General features: G+C 44.4%; 1 protein-coding gene across 13 annotated transcripts in view; it reads right to left on the bottom strand.

Moving 5' to 3' along the window:
* ZC3H7B (zinc finger CCCH-type containing 7B) overlaps nucleotides 1-21,151 on the bottom strand; it is a 68,917-nt gene that overhangs the window by 27,286 nt on the left and 20,480 nt on the right. For 10 of the 13 annotated variants that reach the window (XM_081957659.1, XM_081957669.1, XM_081957668.1 and 7 more), the window contains exons 4-11: nucleotides 19,922-20,119; nucleotides 12,832-12,990; nucleotides 10,331-10,411; nucleotides 9,970-10,029; nucleotides 6,719-6,755; nucleotides 5,806-6,065; nucleotides 3,453-3,801; nucleotides 764-822 (exon numbers count right to left, since the gene is read on the bottom strand). In XM_081957659.1, coding sequence (XP_081813785.1) covers nucleotides 764-822; nucleotides 3,453-3,801; nucleotides 5,806-6,065; nucleotides 6,719-6,755; nucleotides 9,970-10,029; nucleotides 10,331-10,411; nucleotides 12,832-12,990; nucleotides 19,922-20,119 — 1,203 coding nt within the window. The remainder of the gene's footprint in view (nucleotides 1-763; nucleotides 823-3,452; nucleotides 3,802-5,805; nucleotides 6,066-6,718; nucleotides 6,756-9,969; nucleotides 10,030-10,330; nucleotides 10,412-12,831; nucleotides 12,991-19,921; nucleotides 20,120-21,151) is intronic. The other 3 variants (XM_081957663.1, XM_081957662.1, XM_081957661.1) reach the window with 3 other exon arrangements.

The following is a 21,151-nucleotide window of genomic DNA, read 5'->3' as shown; positions in this document are numbered from 1 at the left end:
GAAAGGAATAGTTGGAGGGTTTCGAGTCTTTATAATACACAAGGAACAACAAGGTGCCAAGAGAAATCCACACAAGACTTATTATACAAATACCACAAATGGCAAGAGATATAGGACTGCACTACTACTGGAAGGATACAGGGTGAAGAAATGAAATGTTAGAATAAAAAGTAAGTTAAACATATTTAAAATTAGAACATTATGTATAAAATAAAGTAATAATAGTTATAGCTAAATAAATGATTAATAATGATAATGCATATATATACACTAGATTGATAATATGAAATTTTAAATAAATTCTAAGTGAGGACTATGGAGAGGATGTTTAAAAGTTCTGTTATAAAAGATAAATAATTCTATATAGAATAGAATATAAAGATGTAATACTATTGGATGATTTCAGGATGATGAAAATGCCATAATATAAATTTATCTTAAATTTAGAACACTTTACATAAAAAGGATGTAATAATAGCTATAGTCAAATGAATGTTCAATAACCATAACAATTGTATACATACATATTAGAATGATAGGAGTTTTCATGTAAATTGCAAGTGAAGGCTTTTCACTTGCAATTTGTGAGAAAGCACAAAAGTTTTGTAACTAATTGACGCACTGTAAGTAATTGGAGAAGGATTTTTATTTTGTGTGTGTTTATGTTTGTATGTTTTATGTTTGTCTAAAAATAAAAAATAAAATTTTTAATAAAGTTAATAGGCATTTCTCTTCTTCTCAATTAAGGGAAAAGGTTACTCACCAATGGTAGTGACTTTTGAATTCCAGCAGCCTGGCGAGGTTCTTGAGTGCTGGTTTCCTCTAAGGAGTGGGGGAAAAAAAAACAATTTTAGATTTTTGTGAATGTCAATTATGCAACATCCTATGGAAGCAATACTACACATAAGCCCTTTCTTTGTAGTTCTTAAATTTCACATATATTAAGGGCTGAAACCCAATCCTGGAACCCAACAGCCTGAAACTAAAAAGGACCATGATGAAAAGAATGCAAATGACTTTCATATCCAAATCCAAAAAATAAGGGGCAAGAAATCTATTCCCACATAAAGGTGGGGAAAGGAATTGTAATATTTAAATTTTCTCACATACAGTGGGGTGGACTGTTAGAATCTTCAATGGCTGATATTCCTTATTAGGGTTTCTTTTAACTGCCATAAGAGCAATTTATTTATCTAAGCTTTGGCCTGGATTCTTCCACTGGTGGTGGCTCAGTTCTAGAGAGAAATGTATTGCCATGCCTTGGGTGAAACTCTGCTGAACAACAACTAGCATTCTAGTCAGCATGATCAATGGTAGACAATCCTGGGAGATATAGCCTGCATTAAGTATTAATGTTTTCAGGACAATTCATTCCTGCTGTAAACCATGCATTTTTTTCAGATTTGTCTGAACCCCCAATCCTCGGCCCACTGGGAACTGGGTTGTGCAGCAGCAGGCAAGCACAAGATGCTCCATTTGCACAAGCAGCAGGTGCACATGCAAAACTATCTTGTCAACTGTCCTGTTGGCATTCGCAGCAAAAGAAACCTCTACTCGCAGCTTGACACAGAGTCGGACCACTGATCTACAACAATGGATCTCCTAAAGCTATTATTCAACACCTTTAACATCAACCACAATAGATATGATACAAAATAGCACAATACAATGCATTAATAAAGAGTAGGAGATGGGAAAATAAACCATAAACAGCAACGGAGGGACCGATCCAGGACATAAAAATGCCATTCTACTTACGAAATACTGATGCGGAACTACTCTTTATTAGATTGATTATGTTTTTATCTTGCCTTTATTACTTTATAAGTAACTCAAGGCAGCAAACATGCACAATATTCCTTTCTCCTCCTCTTTTTCTTCACAACAACCCTAACAAGTGGGTTGGGCTAAGAGACCGTTTGGCCCAAAATCACAAGCCAGATTTCATTCCTTACATCAGGTCTCCAACCCTGGTCTGTGGAAGTGGTGGGTGTGCTGCACTTGTGATAATAGTGTGTTTGCACACACTAAACCATCCCCTCTGCCTCTGCCGGTCCACCAAGCCACAAAAGTTGGAGATCACTGCCATACATGAATTCATTGTCTCCTGGTTTCTAGGCAAGCATTTTAATCACTGCACTGATTAACACCAATGTTCCCTCTAATTTTTTTTCGATGTGAGCAGAAAAGTATAGTGTTTGAGCGGCACATTTTCATGCCTAAGCACCCGAATTTTTTTCACAGATGTCACCTAAGACAACAACGAAATCAGTATTATTTGAAACTCAAAGTTATGTTTCTTCAAGGTACCTGCTTAATTCAAAGTGTTATATAATATCAGTATCACTTAACAACGCTCCTGCTTAGCAACCAAAATGTTGGCTCAGAAACTCTGGCATTTGAAGCACGCAACTCTTAAAGCTGTCAAGTTACAAGACCCTTGCACCCCTAACCCTTTAGGGAAAAAAAACCCCAGGGGTCTTCAAACCTGACAGCTTTAAGTTTTGTGGACTTCAACTCCCAGAATTTCTCCTCCAGTCCTGTTGGCTCAGGAACTCTGGCACTGAAGCGTGCAAGTCTTAAAGCTGTCAAGTTACAAGATCCTTGCACCCCTAGAAAAAAAACCTGACAGCTTTAACACTTGTGGACTTCAACTCCCAGAATTCCTCCTCCAGTCATGTTGCAGCGATGTCATCTGCGTGGATCTGCTCCATCTTTGCTTTCTTCATTGTGGGCAGGGCTTCTGCTGAAGATGCCGACGAGTACGAGTTGCCACCAGAATAACTGCTGCTACCTCCTCCTCCTCCTCCTCCAACAGAATCACCAGATTTGCTCCTGAGCTCAGCGCTGAGTTACCTCTGCCCCCTCCCCCTCCTCCGTGCTTTTGAGGAGCCATGAGGCTTTTTTTCCCCTGCTCCCCCCCGCCTTCCTACTGGCTCCTGCAGCCTCATGGCTCCTCAAAAGCACGGCAGAGGAGGAGGAGGGGGCAGGGGTAACCCAGCGCTGACTGAGCTCAGCTGCTCTGAGCGGAGGGGAGGCGCCGCTGCCACGTGCGGAGATGCCGGCTGGAGCTTTGGCGGCTTCATCTCAGCCACAGCGCCGGGCGGCAAACCCGGCAGTGCTGCCTGTTAGAGGAGGAGGAGGTGGCAGCAGTTCTTCCGGTGGCGGTGGGGGCTTTGGGGCTTCACAACTAGCCTCAGTCGCCCCGTGCTCCTCAAAGCAAGTCTGGGGAAGTCCTTTGCAGGCGGCCCGTTCTAGCTGCCTGCAAAGGACCTCCCCAGCTTCCAAAGCCTGTGGCAATAGAAATCACTGCGCGGCAGTTGAAAACTGCTGCACGGTGTTTTCTTGCCACCTGCGCGCTAGCGCAGCCGCGCACCTTAGAGGGAACGTAGATTAACACTGGCTCTTCCTGTGTCACAAGCTAATATTACTTAAATAGTCTCCATACCTACCAACAGTAAAGGTATCTAAAGCATCCAATGATCCCCCACTGGTTCCAAAAGCATCTAACATATCCATCCGAGACTCTGTGTAAGGGAGCAGATCTAGTGAATCCAGTGAATCCAAAGGAGACGTGCCACTGCCCCCAACTGGTGTTTCAAAGGTATCCAGAACAGATGAAGATGAGAGTTGCTTTGTAGCCTCCATCACTAGGCCAAAGGAGGCAGGTGGCAGCGGTGTGGAGACTGGAATGTTAGCGGTCACCACAGGAGGAAGAAGTGGAGTACCACCTGGAAATACAGGGATGAGCTGGGGCACTTCACTTGGCAGATTGGCAGGAATGGCACCACGGACAAGAGACTTTGGGGAAAAATAAAATGTGTTATGATTAAAGGGAAGAAGTTAAAATATTATTTCCCACTTTCCTACTTTACATTTCTAGACATGTTGAACTTTATGAGAGATTCACCTATACACCACCATCTCTGTGATGCAAGATAGGATATAGCCAGATAAGACAAAATGTTACAGAGAACCAGTTCACTCTAAAATTAGTCTGCAATTACTTTTTCGAATGTGGCAGCAACATTAAGCACTGACTAATCAAATGCTTCTGAAATGCTATTTAAGACTTAGGGTGTGCAACACTTTGAACTCAAGGCAAAAGTGTGTATGAGAGCATAACCTGCCTGCAACTGTTTAACCAGCTGTGTCTTTTCCTGAGGATGGAGGAACAACGAGGAAGGATTGTTATGCAATCTTTAAAAAAATGTGCAGCTGCTTTAAAGAGTTGCAGACTAATGCTACATTCATGATCCTGCACGGTCTGAAACCTCTTTTGTCTCTGAATACAAAGTACAGCTCTACAAAAGATTATGCTTATGCTGGCATCAATTTAACCATGATTAAAGCTAACTAGGTATTCTGGGCAACCTTGAAATAAGTAGCATAACTGAACAAAGGGAAGCAAGCACACAATAGCCCAATGATCCCAGGGGGAACAGAAGCTTTGGAAAGTCATAGCAAAGGAAGGAAAAGACCAGCAGAAAAACCATTAGCTTGAACATGTATCCAACCAGTAAGCTACTCCAGGCTATTTTTATGGGAACTGCAATAGACTGGAGACTGATCAGCTCAAATGAAGGAGAATATATGGACAACACCACTATTATGGTGGCCTTTTGGTTGTGAAAGAAAAACTGTTGAGACTGAGCTCCAAAAGATTTAGCTAGCTAACCTATTGCATTTGTCCAAATTTTACTATTTTTAATAATGGTTGAGATGGGTTAGGGACTGTATGCAAATGCAGGCGAGCTCTGACATTAAGTGATGGATTTCCCTATACCAGATATCAGAGCTCCCTTTTAAAGACAATTTGGGAAATGGGAAAAGTGTTACTAGGAAGCCCTAGTAACCTTTAACAAGCTATGTCCATTCCTTTACAGCAGGGGTGTCCAAACTTGGGAACTTTAAGTCTTGTGGACTTCAACTCCCAGAATTCCCCAGCCAGCTGGGGAATTCTGGGAGCTGAAGTCCCCAGCTAGCATGGCTGACTGGGGAATTGTGGGAGTTGAAGTCCACAAGTCTTAAAGTTCCCAAGTTTGGACACCCCTGCTTTACAGCCTCAGGAATGGCACTGCACTGCAGCTCAGTGACTTCTTACAACCCCAGAGTCACAGCATGCCAAAAATGTCCTTTGTGTTTCCTGGGGCGGGGGCTACTTAGCCCTGTGCTGCTGAGACTCCCCAAGGTGTGGTAGCCAAGAAACATATTCTTTCCCCGGCCTTCTCACCCCCTCTTTCTTAGGTCTCCCTGAGGCTGTGCCACAAAACCTCCCCAAACACATATGCAACCTGTGCCAGACCTCCCCCACTTCTGCACTTATTTGGAACTCCCTCTGCTTCCTGCTTAATGACCCATGTGTCTGGAGTTACAATGGCACCTGGGACTGCCGAGATGGCAGTTGCTAATGAAGGTGTCACGTGACATCATGCTTTATGACCGTTATCAGTTAGTGACAGAAGCTCTGGGGCCAATTGTGATCTTAAGTTTAATTGTACACTCAAAAAAGTGGGAGCTAAGGAGAGGAATTATATAATGTTAAAATCTTCAATTGCTTATACTTATTTAGACAATTGCAAACACTAAGATTGCACTCGTCCTTTCTCTGAGATAATGAACAATTCCATGTATCATTATGTAACTCACATCACAAATGTCCTCCATTACTTAGAAGGGAGAAGTTTAAAAAGCAGTGATGGAGGGTGAGCATGGAATGTACTAAGTAAACCCTGTAATGATTAAGACAAAGAGGCTAGAGAGCAGTGACTAAAACAGAGGCGCATCTACAAAAGTCACTCTTACTAGTTGGTACTGGGACCCATCTGCAATAGAATCCAGAAATGAGTCCAGTTCGTCTCCAAGAACTTCTCCTTCAGTGAAGTCATCTACACTGTCAGACTCTGGTATAGATGCCACATCTGTAGAAGGGAGCAGGTTAGTTGCAGGGAGTGATGTTGGCAGGGTTTTCGTATCCAAGTCGGTTGATGAAAAGGCATTGGATTTGCTGGCAGTGACAGAAGGAGCACTAGGAGTAACGATGCAATGAAGGACCACAGAGCTATCTGGAAGATTACGTATGAGATTACAGCTAAACACTACCCTTACATACATTGCAATCTAGAGAGTAAACACAAAGCAATATATTTGTATATCTTAGCATTGACTATTCTGAGTGGTAGTTGCTCTCCAGAGACAGATGCTTGTATCATCTTTTTTTTAAGAGCCCAGTCAGAACACAGAACATTCTGATTGCAGAGTATTTCCCCTATTGCTCAACTAATAAACCCTCTCATCTTCAAAGCAAACTGTTCATCTTTGTGAAAAGATTCATTAGCCTATTTGCTAGAATTATACTCTTAGAAACTGCCTCATGATGTCCAATTCAAAGACACTTTTCAGAATTACAAACTATTCTTACATAGATGTGATGGTCAGATGTTTCTAGCAATGGCTCTATCATGGCCACTATTCACATTTATAAACTGTATCAGTTGCATCAGTGAGAGCAATTGAAAGAACCGTGTTGACTTCTCAAAAAGAAAGGATTTGTCTTTTCCCAGGTATTTCCTGCTATTCCTGTTAGATGCCCTAATGACAAATTGTGACAAGCAAATATTTTGCAGATTTCTTTCTGAAAGCAAAACCTCTTGTTCCGTTTGAGGGTGGTGGTGGTGGTAATAACTACGAATCAAAGAAGCATAAATGCATTTGTTACCTGTTTCAATGTCATCTATGGAGCCTAATCCATTGGTCTGTAACAGGAAAAAAAAATCAAATCTCTTTTGACCAAATTCAGTTTCTTTTTCCAATTTTTACAAAGAACTAATCTAGATGTATAGAAAGGCAAGATTGGATTCCCTATGAAAAATGCTTCCCAATGAGAGTTGTACCTTTGTGATTGGCTGGATCCCATGATAATTAATAATTCTGCAGAACTGAATTGTTATCTTTTCATTTGGATTACCCTCAAATAGTTTATTCTTTTCTTTTTAACATATGAGACTGCCAGCTTTCAAATAGGGCAGGGCTCTATGCTTTCAATCACTGACATTTAGGTCTCCCTCAGCCCTAGGAAGAAGGGAGTAGCCAACCAACTCTGAAAATGTTACCTAGAAAACCGCAGGAATTCGTTCTGACTGTCACCAGTAGTCAATAATGCTCAGAAAGCAGAAAACGTTTTCTCTCTTATGAGATTGATTTCTTTCTCAAAAAGAACAGCCGAACACTAATTGTATGCTTTTATGCTAAAAGGGCAGAGATTGCACTACATAAATTATTTAATTATTTCCATTTTTAACCCTAATTTACCAAAAAGACAATCATATGGGAGGCCTCTCTCTTTTACCCATTAACATTATGGGAACGGACACATTTTCTGGAAGACCGGTGGCAGTGAAATCTACCAAACTACTACCCAAGGGACAACAGATGGAGCCATGCAGTGTAAACTAAGTTTTACACTTTTAAAAGGCCAGATTTGAAACTTTCACCTTTTCAAGGTATTTATTTATTTATTTATTTATTTATTAGCGTTTATATACCGCCCCCTCTCCCGAAAGGGACTCGGGGCGGTGTACAGTCCGCATTAAAATGCAACAGATTAAAACATAGAAATAACTACAGAAATACATGTATATGAGGAGGATAAAATATGCCAAACTGTACTGCTAATAAATAAGTCAATACAAAAGTTTAAAATATCAGATTAAATTTAAAACACTATCCCTCTAAAAACCAGTAAGAATGTGTATGCCAGGAGGTAGACGTTATAAATTATGCCAAACCAGCCAGTCGGAACAGGTGTGTCTTCAGTTTCTGTCGGAAGGAGCGGAGGTCAGTAGTGGTTCTAATGTCGGGGGGGAGGTCGTTCCAGAGGGTTGGGCCCATCACAGAGAAGGCCCTACTCCTCGGGTCGCCCGTTGGCATTGCCTCGTGGACGGCACCAGGAGAAGGCCCTCCCTGTGAGAGCGGATTGGCCGCAGGGATGTATGTGGGAGGATGCGATCCCGCAGGTAACTAGGCCCTATGCCATGGAGCGCTTTAAAAATGGTGATCAGAACCTTGAAACGCACCCGAAAGACCACAGGTAGCCAGTGCAGCTCGCGCAGGAGAGGTGTTACATGGGAGTACCTAGTACTCCCCATGACTACCCGCGCGGCTGCGTTCTGGACTAGCTGCAGTCTTCGGGCGCGTCCCAAGGGAAGCCCCATGTAGAGAGCGTTACAGTAGTCCAGGCGAGACGTCACCAGTGCGTGAGTGACTGTGCGTAGGGCATCACGGTCCAGAAGGGGGCGCAATTGGCGCACCAGGCGAACCTGGTGGAACGCCCCCCTTGCCACGGCTGCCACATGATCATCCATTGACAGCCGGGCATCTAGGAGGACGCCCAAATTGCGCGCCCATTCCACAGGGGGCAATTGTTCGCCCCCTATGGCCAGTGATGGAATCAGCTGGCTGAACCGAGGTGCCGGTAGCCACAGCCACTCGGTCTTGGAGGGGTTGAGCTTGAGTCTGTTGTCCCCCATCCAGACCCCGACGGCTTCCAAACACCGGGACATCACTTCGACAGCCTCGTTGGGGTGGCTTGGGGTTGAGATGTACAACTGAGTATTATCAGCGTACAGATGGTACTCAACCCCAAAACCACGGATGATCTCACCCAGCGGCTTCACATATGTGTTGAACAAAAGGGGCGAGAGGACCGACCCCTGCGGCACCCCACAAGAGAGTGGCCTCAGGGTCGACCTCTGCCCCCCAGTCAACACATATTGCATCCGGCCGGAGAGGTAGGCTTACTGTTACAAATTTAAGTCTATTTTACTTTTCATTTTATCCATCTTTATTTCAGGACAGCAGATACTCAGTTTTCCATTTGCATCTCAATTAAACACAAATCTACTTAATTGCTATTCATATATGTCTAGACTGCGCCTTGAAAACAAGCCTTGAGTAATCGTAACAAATTCTCATTAAAAACAGTAAGAGGAAATCAATTCTTCCCAAATTACTCTATTGCTGTAAGATCTATAAGTAGTCCTCAACTTAGGACCACAAATGGGACCAGGACTTCGGTTGCTAAGTGATGCAGTCATTACACAAGTCACCTCTGATCTACACTCTTTTTTTGCTGTGGTTATTAATCAAATCACCATGGCCATTATGTGAATCTGGCTTCTCTCAATGTATGTTTGCCGGAAGTCCCCTGAAAAGGTTGCAAATGTCAATCATGTTACCCTAGGACATGGCAGTTGCCAAGCACCTGAATTTTGATCATGTGACCGCAGGGTTGTTGTGACAGTTGTTAAGTGCAAGGATCAGTCACGTCACTTTTCCGGTGTCAACTGAATGGTCGTAAGTCGAGAACTCTCTGTAGTCAACAAGAACTGTACTTGGGCCTGAAGCTTTAGAATTATTTTTCAGAAAAAGTGAAAAGCAAAGAGCCAGCTCTTAAAAGGATATTTTTTAAAATCAAATCATATAGGCAGAGTTATATCTTATAAAGACTGAGGTGGTGTTATCTATCTCTTAAATATCTTCACTTTTAATAACTTTTAAAAAAATTTAAATGTTCAGAAATTATTTAGAAAATAAAAATGCAGATATACGCAGTTACATATATTTAGTTGTGAGTTACCCAGAGATTACTTTTAAAATGAGTGGACATATAATTGTTTTAAACAAACACACAAACAAACAAACAAACATAGCTCACTCTCCCTCTGAGATTCTTGTCCACAAGGATGTCTGGAAACTTTGGCTAGCTGCATACTTCTAAGTGGAGAACATTTATATGCTCTTTAGGTGGGTGACACAGCACTTCATCAACACAACACTTTGCTGTAGCTACCTTTTGCCTTTTTTAATCCACATTTTTAATTACGAACTTTACCTAACAAATTATGTTCACCCAAGCAGGAAAAAGTTATCCATTATATCAATTGTACTGTTTAAACAACAACGATATACCTGATTTGGTAGGGCAGATGTCAGGCCATTACTCAGTACAGAAAATGTTTCTGAATCCTGCTGCAAAAAGAGAGAAAGAGAGAGGAAGTAGCAGATATTTAAGACACGTAAAATAATGAAATTCTTTTCAAAGATATGTCACCTTTAATACAGGAAAACTATATAAGATATACAGGTATCCTAGTTTGGCTGTAGCCATATATACTGCCTATGCATAAGCATTCAATGCAGACCAAATATTTTCAGCTAATATTGGACTCTGTAGGTATAAAATGATATAAAAAATGCAAGCTTCGGGATGGGGGGGGGGCAGAAAATAAAGTATATTGTTGTCATGGGAAGTAGAATGCAAATATCATACCTGAGGCCTCTTATATGCTTTCCGGACTCTTAATCCCAGCTTCTGTGCAAGGTCCTGACCCAACTGGACCACACTTTCATCCTTCAGTAGAGAAAATATTTACAGGTTACAGATAGTCCTCAATTTACAATTATTTCTTTCATGAGCAAAGTTACAATTGCATCAACTTACAACCAGTGAGTTGGACCAGTCCTCATACTAATAACCATCGCAGCATTTCCAAGGGTTGTATGATCAAAATTTCAAGTGCTTGGCAAGCAGCATGTATTCACAATGACTGAAGTGTCCTGAGATGATGTTATCGCCATTTGCAACCTTACCAGTCAGCTTTCCACAAGCAAAGTCAATGGGTTGTTGTTCTCTTTTTGCTGGATTTGCTTAACAAATACATTATTCACTTAACAACCATAGCAAAAAAGGTGGTAAAATTGGGTGTGACTCAGTTAACTGCCTTCCTTAGCAATGAAATCCTGATCCCAATTGTGGCCCTAAGTTGAGGACTATCAGAATTTCCAGATATGGTGGGCACAGATAATATAAAACTAATGTCATTATTTTATTGGCAGTGAAAAGTACAAAAAGTAAATAATTTAATCTTGTATTATTTTCAATAATTATGATTTTTTTAAGAAAGCCCATAGCATACAGTTTTACCTAATTTTGAATTGTTCTATCCTTTGCTCTTTCAATTCAACTGTACTCTGTTAGGTAGCTCCCATTAATATTTTTTAATAAAAAACCATTTAAAAAATCTTTGCATTCTTATGAAATGAATATCTGCGACTGTAAAATTAATTAGAAATTATAATAAGTACAAAATGTATAATGGTAGGTTATCAGCAGATTTTTGTGCTCCAAATATTTCATTATATATCATATATCAATATAGAGTGTAATCGTGATCACACAGATTTTATTCATTAGAACCGGATTTCAGACTTTTGTAACTTAATATTGCAGGCCCAAAATTGGAAAATAGACGGCATACCCTCTGAAAACATGATAATTTTTTTTTAAATGGATGCGCGGAAATGGTTAAATTAACTCTCAAACTGCAAGATAAAGAAGAAAAAGATAACTATACAGTATTATCAGTGGTTAGAGAATAGGAATAATGAATGAAAGTAGAATATTGATATATGTAAATATTAGGTTATAGGAATTATAAATGTAAAGAGGAAATTGCAAATGAAAAATGAATGGAAAGTATATAAGATGCTAAACAAAAGGGGATATACCGATGTTTTAGGAATAGGAAGAATGGAGATCAATTTGATTTTTATGTTTTGTTTTGTAAAAAGCTTCATAAAAATTACATATGAAATAGAAAAAAAATCTTTGCATTCTTATGAAATGAATCGCTACCACACTGTAAAATTAATTAAAAATTATAATAGGTACAAAAATGTATAATGGTATGTTATCAGCAGATCACACAAATTTTATTCATTAGAACCAGATTTCAGACTTTTGTAACTTAATATTGCAGGCATAAAGGATGTAACATTGTTGTAAATATTTACAATACATTTGCTAATCAAACAGTAATTTGAACCAGAAACGCCATTGCTAAGTAATGCAGTTATAAGGCATGACGTTTCATGACTGCAGTTCCAGTAATCCCAGTCGCCATCATTAGGTGAAGACTGCCCAGAGGCAGCATCCTAGGTCCACCACTTACAACCTCCTGCCAACTTCCCCACTGAGTTTGCTTAATGGAAGCTGGCAGTGAAGGCTACAAATGATAATCACGTAGCCACTGAACAAAAACACATCAAAGTTCCAGCTGTTGCAGGGCATCAGCGGTCTTGTGAACAAAGTTCAGGAACTTGATAATCAGCGTGCGTTTACGAATGGTTGAAGCATCCCGCAGTCCTGTGATAGCCATTGCCAACATTCTCTGGTTTTCCACAAGAAAAGTCAATGGGGGAGCCAGAGGGAAGATCACCAGTCACTCAGGTAAGTCTTCCCACCAGCTTTTCACATGCACACACTGCCACCCTTCTTCCCTCTGTACCCACGTGTACCATCCAGTGCCCTCCTTCTCTAATCTCCCTGTGTTTTGACGCATAGGCACCTACCCACCAGGGGCCTCCTTCTAGCACCTTCCTTCCCTATGCCTCCCTGCACTTGCATACAGGTACATGCCCTGCACCTTCTTTCCCAGCCTCCCTGGTTCACTCAGCCAGCACTGGGCCTACCCTCCCACACTCCTTGTCTGAGACTCCCTCCCGCCTCCTCCCTTAATGACCCATATGTCTTTTGGTTACAATGACAAATGAGGCTACCCAGAATGCCATTGTTAATGAGGCAGTCACATGGTATTGTGCTTTACAACCACTTCCCTCAGCAATGGCAATTCTGGTCGCAAGTGCTGTTGAAACTAAAGGATTACCTGTAAAATACGCTTCAACTCTGATATCCTTTTAGTCATTTAAAACATTTACCTGTTTTTCTATTAATAATAGAAAATATTTAGAAAAGAGGAAATTGCTACTTACATGTGGGAGTGAGAGCAAACAGCGGCTGTTACATTCATAAGCTTCCTTGTGTCTTCCTAGCTCACTTAAGCAGCGGGCCTTCCGAAAGAGAGCACGGATGTTCTCCTTGTTGAATCCCAGAGCCTTCTCACTATCTTCTAAAGCCTTTTCATGTAAGCCCTTTTAGATAATTAATAAATGTGATCATGAGAACTTTAACACAAACAGAACTCTCACGTTCTTATCCCCAAAAAGAGAATTCTAATTAAGTCACTATTCTTATGGATTCTTAGTAAAGGGAAAAAGGATCAAAGAAAATCTTAAATAGATGAGGGTTCCATCAGAAGCACCTAACTAACAATTTGGCATTTCAGGTAATAGATAGTAATAGATAGTATGTCTATGGAGATTCTCAGTCATCCAGGTCATGGTTTCCCCAAGGGTGCTTTTTCAAGAGGCAACTGGACTTTCCTGTTTTTCTTTGAAGATGCTTCGCTTCTCATCCAAGAAACTTCTTCAGCTCTGACTGGATGGTGGGCATTGGAAGGATTTACCGTATTTTTCAGAGTATAAGACACACCTTTTTCCCTTAAAAAAAGAGGGTGAAAATCTGGGTGCATCTTATACACTGAATACAGCATTTTTTGCCTCCTGAAACCCCACCCCCTTCACCAAAATGAGCATTGGCGTACCTGAAGGGTCGTTCTCTGTGCGCTGCAAGAGAGTCCAAGCACGGGTTAAATTAGTCTGGTTGCCCAAGGACTTGAGTTCAAATTCTTTGGCCACGCTTCCTGTTCCTCTTTAAGGTCCTGGAACCGGAAGGTACAATGAGATGGCTTGGAGATCATCTGGTGTCCCTGAATCCTGGGCCTGCACGATATTTGTACGGGGTTGGACTCTCCCACAGCGCACAGAGAACGACCCTTCAGGTAAGCCAATGGTCATTCTCCTGTGCGCTGCTTGGAGAGTCCAAGCATGGGACATGCCCAAGTTAACTGTCCCCAGGGCAGCTAGAAGAGGCCAAGGGTTTGGCCGCAGAATGAACTTGCTGCAGCACCCAAACGAAGCCTCGGCCGAGGAAAACGTATCCAATTTATAGTTCCGGACAAACGGCGAGGGGGATGAACCACATCGCCACCCTACAAATGTCCTCAATGGTTGCCTCGGCTGCCGTTGTTGATGCACTCTTCGTGGAGTGGGCAGTGATGTTGCGTGGAATTGCTTTGGACTGATGTTTGTATGCCAGGGCGATGCACGCCCTCAGCCATTGGCCTATGGTGGATGATGTCACTTTCCGCCCCACTGACCCCAGCTGAAAAGATACAAACAATGCCTCAGACCTACTCCGCTGTTCTCTTTATGTATCTATGTAGAGCTCGACGAACGTCCAGTGTATGCCAGGTATGTTCTCTGGGATATCTGGGTCGCGGGCAAAAGTCCGGTAAAATAACTTCCTGCGACCTGTGAAACCAAGTGTTAATTTTGGGAATACATGAAGGGTCCAAGCAGAGTGCGACCCTGTCAGGATGAATTATACATAAATCATGCCGAAGTGACAGGGCCGCCAACTCCGATATCCTCCTTGCCGAAGTAATGGCAATGAGGAAAACGGTCTTAAGAGTCAAATGTCTGAGGCTAACAGAGCCGAGCGGTTCTAAAGGACCTGATGTTAGGACTTGTAGACCGACCCACTGAGAGCTGCCATGTTGGGTATCGATGAACCACCGGAGGCTGTAAATTTGAGGCACCCTTGAGGAAGGTATGTACCCTTGGTATTTTACTAAGTGTCTGGGATGAATGGCCAGCCCAAATGGTGGATAAGGCCGCCACTTGATGCCGGACAGTGTTCGGGACGAGACCCTTGTCCAAGCCCTCCTGCAGAAAGTCCAAGATGCGTGGCACCGATGCAGTGACCAGGTCGAGGGCACGGGCGGACCAGGTGGTAAAGGTGGCCCAAGTCGAATCACAGATCCTGGTGGTTGAGGGCCGCCTGCATAGTTTGGATCACCTTGTCAGAAAACTTGTCCCTTCTCAGGAGGTTCCCCTCAAGTGCCAAATGGCCAATTGAAGCCACTGGGGGCCTGGGTGAATGATGGCCCCCTGGCTGATGGAGACCTGATGCTGAGGGATGCACCAGGGATTCGCCACTGAAAGACTTACGAGGTCGGCATACCAAGACCTCCTGGGCCAATGAGGTGCCACCAGGAGAACCCCCGCCCCTTCGGCGATGATCTTGTGAACTACTTGTGGAAGCAGAGGAAGAGGTGGGAAGGCGTACAGAAGTTCAGGCGGCCACCTGCAGCAGAGGGCATCCGTCCCCTCGGCCTGGGGAAAATGGAAACGGAAGAAGAAGTGGGGAAGCTGCGTGTTCTCCTGGCTGGCGAAAAGGCCAACTGTTGGAACCCCGAACCTCAGTGTTATTTGGTGAAAGAGGTCAGGATGTAGGCACCACTCCGAATTGTCTATGGTGGTCCTGCTCAGCCAGTCCGCTTGAGTGTTGTCCACTCCCGAGATGTGGTCCGCACGAATTGACTGGAGATGTTGCTCCACCCACCTGCCCAGGGCCTCTGCCTCCTCCACAAGGGACCGGGAGCGCTTCCTCCCCTTGGCGGTTGATATGGGCCCTGGTGGCCACAATGTCTGTCATCAAGACGTGGGCGTGTTGAATGTCCCATCTGAAATGGCGAAGGGTGAGTCTTGCTGCTCTCAGTTCCAACCAGTTGATGCTGCAGGCTGATTCCTCTCAAGACTACCTGCTCTGCGTCACCTGATTGTCGAGGTGAGCGCCCCAGCCGGACAGGCTGGCGTCTGTAGTTACAACCACCGCTCTGGTTCCTTGAACAGGTGGCCCTTCTTCACGGCTGGAGAAAGCCACCACCAGAGGGAGCGCCTCACCTTCGGGGGAAGTCGGACTAATATCAGGGAGCTGCTCTTGTTGGCCAATTGTAGTGGTAATGAGAGCCACTGGAGTGCCCTTGTATGGAGCCTTGCCCAGGGGACCACTGATATTCAAGAAATCATCTTGCCCAAAAACTGGGACAGATGAATGACTGGCACCTGCCTTGTTCCCTGCACCTTGCGAACTAGGGCCCCTAGGTGTTTAATCTTTCCTGTGATAGGTGAACCTTGCAAGCTAGGGTATCTATCTCTGCCCCTAGGTGCAGGAGCCTGGTGGTCGGTTCCAAGTGGCTTTTCTCCAGATTTACGGAGAAGCCGTGTGCCTGAAGGCTACTTATGGTGGCACGGAAGTCACAGACCGCCTGTTCCCTGGATGATGATTGAATGAGGATGTCATCCAGATAACAGACTAGTCTCACCAGCTTCCTTCTGAGGTCTGCTGCCAAAACTAAGATAATTTTGGTGAAGGCCCTGGGTACTGACAACAGGGCGAAAGGCTTGGCCCTGCATTGATAGGGTCAGCCCGCGTAAAAGAATCTCAGGAACCTTCGATGATGGGGCCGAATTGGTATGTGCAAGTATGCCTCCTTTAGGTCTACAGATGTGAGTAGATCCCTGCAAGAATGGTTTGCAAGGACTGCATTTTGAACCTCCTGTACGTTACGTGGTAGCTGAAGTTCTTCAAGTCTAATATTGCTGGGGCCCCCACCCCTCCAAGCTCTTCGGCACCAGGAATAGGATGGAGTAAAATCCCCTCCGTTCCTGCTCCACTGGTACCAGCTCTATGGCGTTGATTCCCAGGAGATGTTGAATCTTCTTGTGCATGAGCTCCCTCTTGGTTGGGCAGGAGGGAGTGGGGCAGCGAATGAAGTTCCTCGGGGAAAGGGAAATGAACTTGAGGGTGAGGCCCTGCCTCACCATCTGTAGGACCCAAGAGTCCGACGTGGTGAGTTCCCATTTGTTGGCGAACTGCTGGAGACGCCCCCTGATGGGAGACAGACCGTGCTGGTCACTTGGTCTTACAGGAGGGTCCCTGAGAGGCTCCTCCTTGGTTAGTTCTACGATAGGGATACTGTTGTCTGCTTCTATCATGAAAAGGACTGCCTGTCCTGAGACCTGTCGGAAGGTTGTCAAGGCGTTGAAGGCCGCCTCAGACGTCTGAAAGGACTGTCTCCTAAGTAAGGTTGGGTCTTTCTATCCTGCTTCTTGGTACTGGTGGCAAGAACCTTTCTCTTATCCTTGGATTTGACCAACACCAAATCCAAGGTCTCCCCAAACAGCTTGTCACCTTTAAAGGGGGCAGCAGCCAATTTCCACTTTGATTTCATATCTACTTGCCAGAGGCAAAACCAGAGTAGGCGTCGAGGTGTTAAATAAGACGCCAGTGTCCTGGAAGCAAATTTTGCTGCATTTAATGAGGCGTCAGCTGAATACTGGGCCGCTGCAATAATCTTATTCACGTCTTGATGAAGACGTGTGTCCTCTGCTGGTAATTTAGCTGGCAGGTCCTTTAACCAAAGAATGGAAGCCCTATTAAAGAAGGAGGCAGAAGTAGAGGCCTTAATGGCCCAGGCTGCAGCTTGGTGCGTTTTATGGCAAGCCTTCTCTGCCTTCCTATCTTCTGCCTTGAGACCTCCATAAGGTCTGCTGGAAGGACCGAATTAGATGTTAAGGAGGCCACCAGAAAGTCTACAGGGAGCAATTTGAGGAGATTTTCCAAATTCGCCTCCACTGAATAGAGTCTCTTATCCCCTCTGCTGGTAGCGGCCAAGGTTGGACCCATTGGCGTTGCACCACTTCCATAAACAGTTCAGGCACAGAGACAGGTTCCTGGGCTGGGGCCTGCGCTTTGAACATACTGTCCCTGGGATTGGGAGCAGCCGCTCCAGTGGTTCCCTGTCCTGCCTGAGAAGTCACACCAAGTTGCGTGATGGCTTTTGCCTTATGTAAAATGGGCCTGAATGTAGTGGGTTTGAATAACCCCGAGAAGGCAGGAGTGTCTGGATGAAGATCTTCATCCTCAGACAGTTCCTGATCATCCTGATCCTGCTCATCATTCCAGGGATGGATGCCCTAGGTTCCTTCCTGCGCCTGCCTTCAGAAAGGTCATCCCTGCGCTGAAGTCCTTCGGCTATGCCTTGTGAAATTGCATGTGTAATCACCTCCTGCACTTCAGAGGAAAGCACTAGGCCCCTATCCTCCCTGGAGCGATGCCTAGCCCGAGGAGGGGGGAGGAGAAGGCTCTGGGCCTGAAAGCCTTTGAGGAGACTCGGGAGGTGAGCCTGGCTTCAACTGAATTGAATGGCCTGGAGAGCTGGGGCCCACCACTGAGTTATCAGGGGATAAATCTAAGGCCTCGCCCTCCTCCTCCAATTCCTGCAGGGGGCCTGGGGGATTAACAGGGAGGGATCCCTCTCCTCCTGAAGCCTCACAGATCTGCCTTGTTGCTGGGCCACTGGGGCTGCTTCCCCTGAGATCTTGCCCTTGTCTGCCATCCTGCTCCTCCCTTTGGCCTTTCCCCTGGTATTGGCCCCAGGCAAGCCAGGACTACCGTGTCCTGAAGGCCCTGGCTGCTCCGATGCAGTGGTGGGCATTCTAGCATCAGGCCGATAGGAGCTCTCTCACAAAAGCCGACAAGGAGGGAGGCGCTTGCGCTGGGAAACCCTGCCCAAGCATGCCAATAAACACAGCTGCGTGGTTCCTGCAGCATCTGCAACCGGTGGTCTCTCTTCGCCTCACTGGCACCGCTTGTGGAAGGCGGAGGCTGCACAGCAAATTCCGGTGGAGAGGGGGAGCATCCGGAGATGACCATGTGCCAAAGCAACGCGGCCACCCGGAAACAACGAATAAAGGCTTGGGTGGTAGCGGCGCTGCTGGCGACCTGAACAATGCCCACACACCACCTGGCGGTGATCCTCCTGGAGACGAGCAGCGCAGACCAGCGTCGCCAACAAAAGCGCCCAAAGCGGAGGCTTGCTATTGGCTGCCGCACGCAGGGGGGCTGCAGCTGCAGTAGTCGCAACAGGAAAAAAAAACACCTCCAGAGCCGACACTTTAAAAATTCTGAGCAGGGGAAGCTGTCCACGGTGCCAGATACCGGGAGTGTCCCCTCAGCTAGTCAAGCCTCCGAGCTTAAGGCATGGAAAGCAATCAATGAGCTTAAGGCATGGAAGGTAAACTGCTCACTCCTCGCTCTTTCACCTCCGTAGACAGATCCAATGCAAAAATCCAACAGAAAGGGGGGAAAATGCACACAAGGAAAATAGCAAACTAAAACAACAGACCAGTGCTCAATTTGGAGAGTCCAAGCCGAATTAAATAAAAAACAGCTGGAGCTCACTTAATTGCATCCTGAATGGGCCAGACTGAGTTTAAAAACTGACCTTAAGGAGGAACAGAAGGCGTGGCCAAAGAATTTGAACTCAGTCCTTGGGCAACCAGATTAATTTCACCCATGCTTGTACTCTCCAAGCAGCGCATAGGAGAATGGCCGTGCATAGCCTTTAGGAGGCTTCCAGAGTGCTCCTGGAGTCTGGGGAAGGCAACAATGAGTGAAAAACGGGCCGTTTTTGCTTGTTCCCCCCCCCCCCCAGCCCCAGAAGTACTCTATAAGCCTCCTAAAGGCTATGGATGCCCTTTTTCTGATGGAAAACGGGCTATTTTGGGGAGGTCTGCAGAGTGCAAAAACGTTTTTTTTTAAAATTCGCCTCTTCAAAATCTTTGTGTGTCTTATACTCCGAAAAATACGGTTTTAAGTGTATTAAGTGTAAGTATTCCTTGCTTACTGAACACTCATTCAGCAACCACTTGGAGTACATAATTTGTCCTCAAAATTACAGGTCCTCCAGCTTCCCTGCGGTCATGTGATTACACTTTAGACACATTAATAGGCACACACATTTGCAATGTTTGCAGAGTCCCAGGGTCACCTGATCGCCATTTGCAATCTTCACAGTTTCTGACAAGCAAAGTCAATGGGGAAATTGAGAGGAAGTCACAGGTCGGTTACGTGATGCTGCACTTAATGATCCACAAGGATTCACTTAATAACCACAGCTAGAACTGACAAACTGATGTCGTAAGTCAGGTGCAGTCACATGGCATTTTACTTTATAATGGTGTCACTTAGTAGCAGAGTTGACGGTCCCAATTGCATTCAGTAAGCCACAAGTTCCTGTACACAGATATATGACATAGTCAAAGGGGTACTCACCATAGCAAAGTAGCAGGCAGCTCGATTGACATGGAGTTTGCATAAAAGATCCGCAGGAATGTTCACTTCATCTGAAGCGGCATATTCGGACACATTCAACCCTTCAACATACTGCCCCAGTGACAACTTATAATCCTTCTCTCTGAATAAATCATTGCCCTCTGCAAGTAAGTTTTGCACCAATTTTTGTAAAAAAGCCTGTAGGGAAAAGTAGGATTCAAAACTTAATAATTACTTTCAAGGCTTTACACTTATGGTTCCTTCCACAACATTTTAACATATTCTTCTTTGCAGTAGTGGCTCAATAGGCACTAAATAATAATTGCACTACTCTAGTCTGTTTCAGACCTACCTACCGTATTTTTCGGAGTATAAGACACACTTCCCCCCCTAAAAGAGCGTGGAAATGTTGGTGCATCTTATACACCAAATACAGCCATTTTTGGTCTCTCGAAGCCCCACCCCTGCATCCCATTTTTTGCAAACAACAGGCCATTTTTCACAAAAACAGAGGCATTTTTGCCTCCCTCCTCCCCCCAGAAGCACTCTGCAGGCTTCAGCAGAGCTGGGGAAAGGCAAAAATGCCCTGTTTTCCACCCATTTTTTGCAAAAAGGGAAGGCGTTTTTGCCTCCCCCAGCCCTGCTGAAGCCTGAAGAGTGTTCATGGAGGCCAGGAAGGACAAAAACTTTTCTTTCTTACCTCTTCGAAATCTTGCTGCGCCTTATACACCAGTGCGTCTTATAGTCCAAAAATATGATATTCTTAGTAACATGATGCTTTTATTACACAATAGAGACCAAAACTCTCGAGTTTTAAGTATGGCACAATAGTGCTATTAAAATCATTTCATAAACCATTTGCATCCTGAGATATGAATAGACAGAAATCATCTTTGGTTGTTCTGACACAGCAGTTGAAAATCGAGTGGATGTACATGTCATTCAAACCTCAGGGCCATTAGGAAAGTGGGTTCCTCTAACGAACAAATTTCTGATTTAAAAACTGGAGTACTTTGCTTGACTGACTGAAGCACCAAGCAGTCTCCATACTGTAGATACTGGGTTTCAATTATTCTTCACATTTTATAAAATGATGAGGACAATGCTCAAGAGAAAGAAGAAAGACAAGGAAGGGGAAGGAATACGTAGGGTCTGCTCTGCCTAACAACATTCAAACAGAAGGCTCAGGTGCATTGAGCATTCAGCTTCTAACATATACTGAAACCCAAT

The sequence above is a fragment of the Natrix helvetica genome (assembly GCF_964273705.1).
Source record: "Natrix helvetica genome assembly, chromosome: 6".
NCBI classification, from domain to species: Eukaryota; Metazoa; Chordata; class Lepidosauria; order Squamata; family Natricidae; genus Natrix; species Natrix helvetica.
This window is presented reverse-complemented; position numbering and strand designations above follow the sequence as displayed.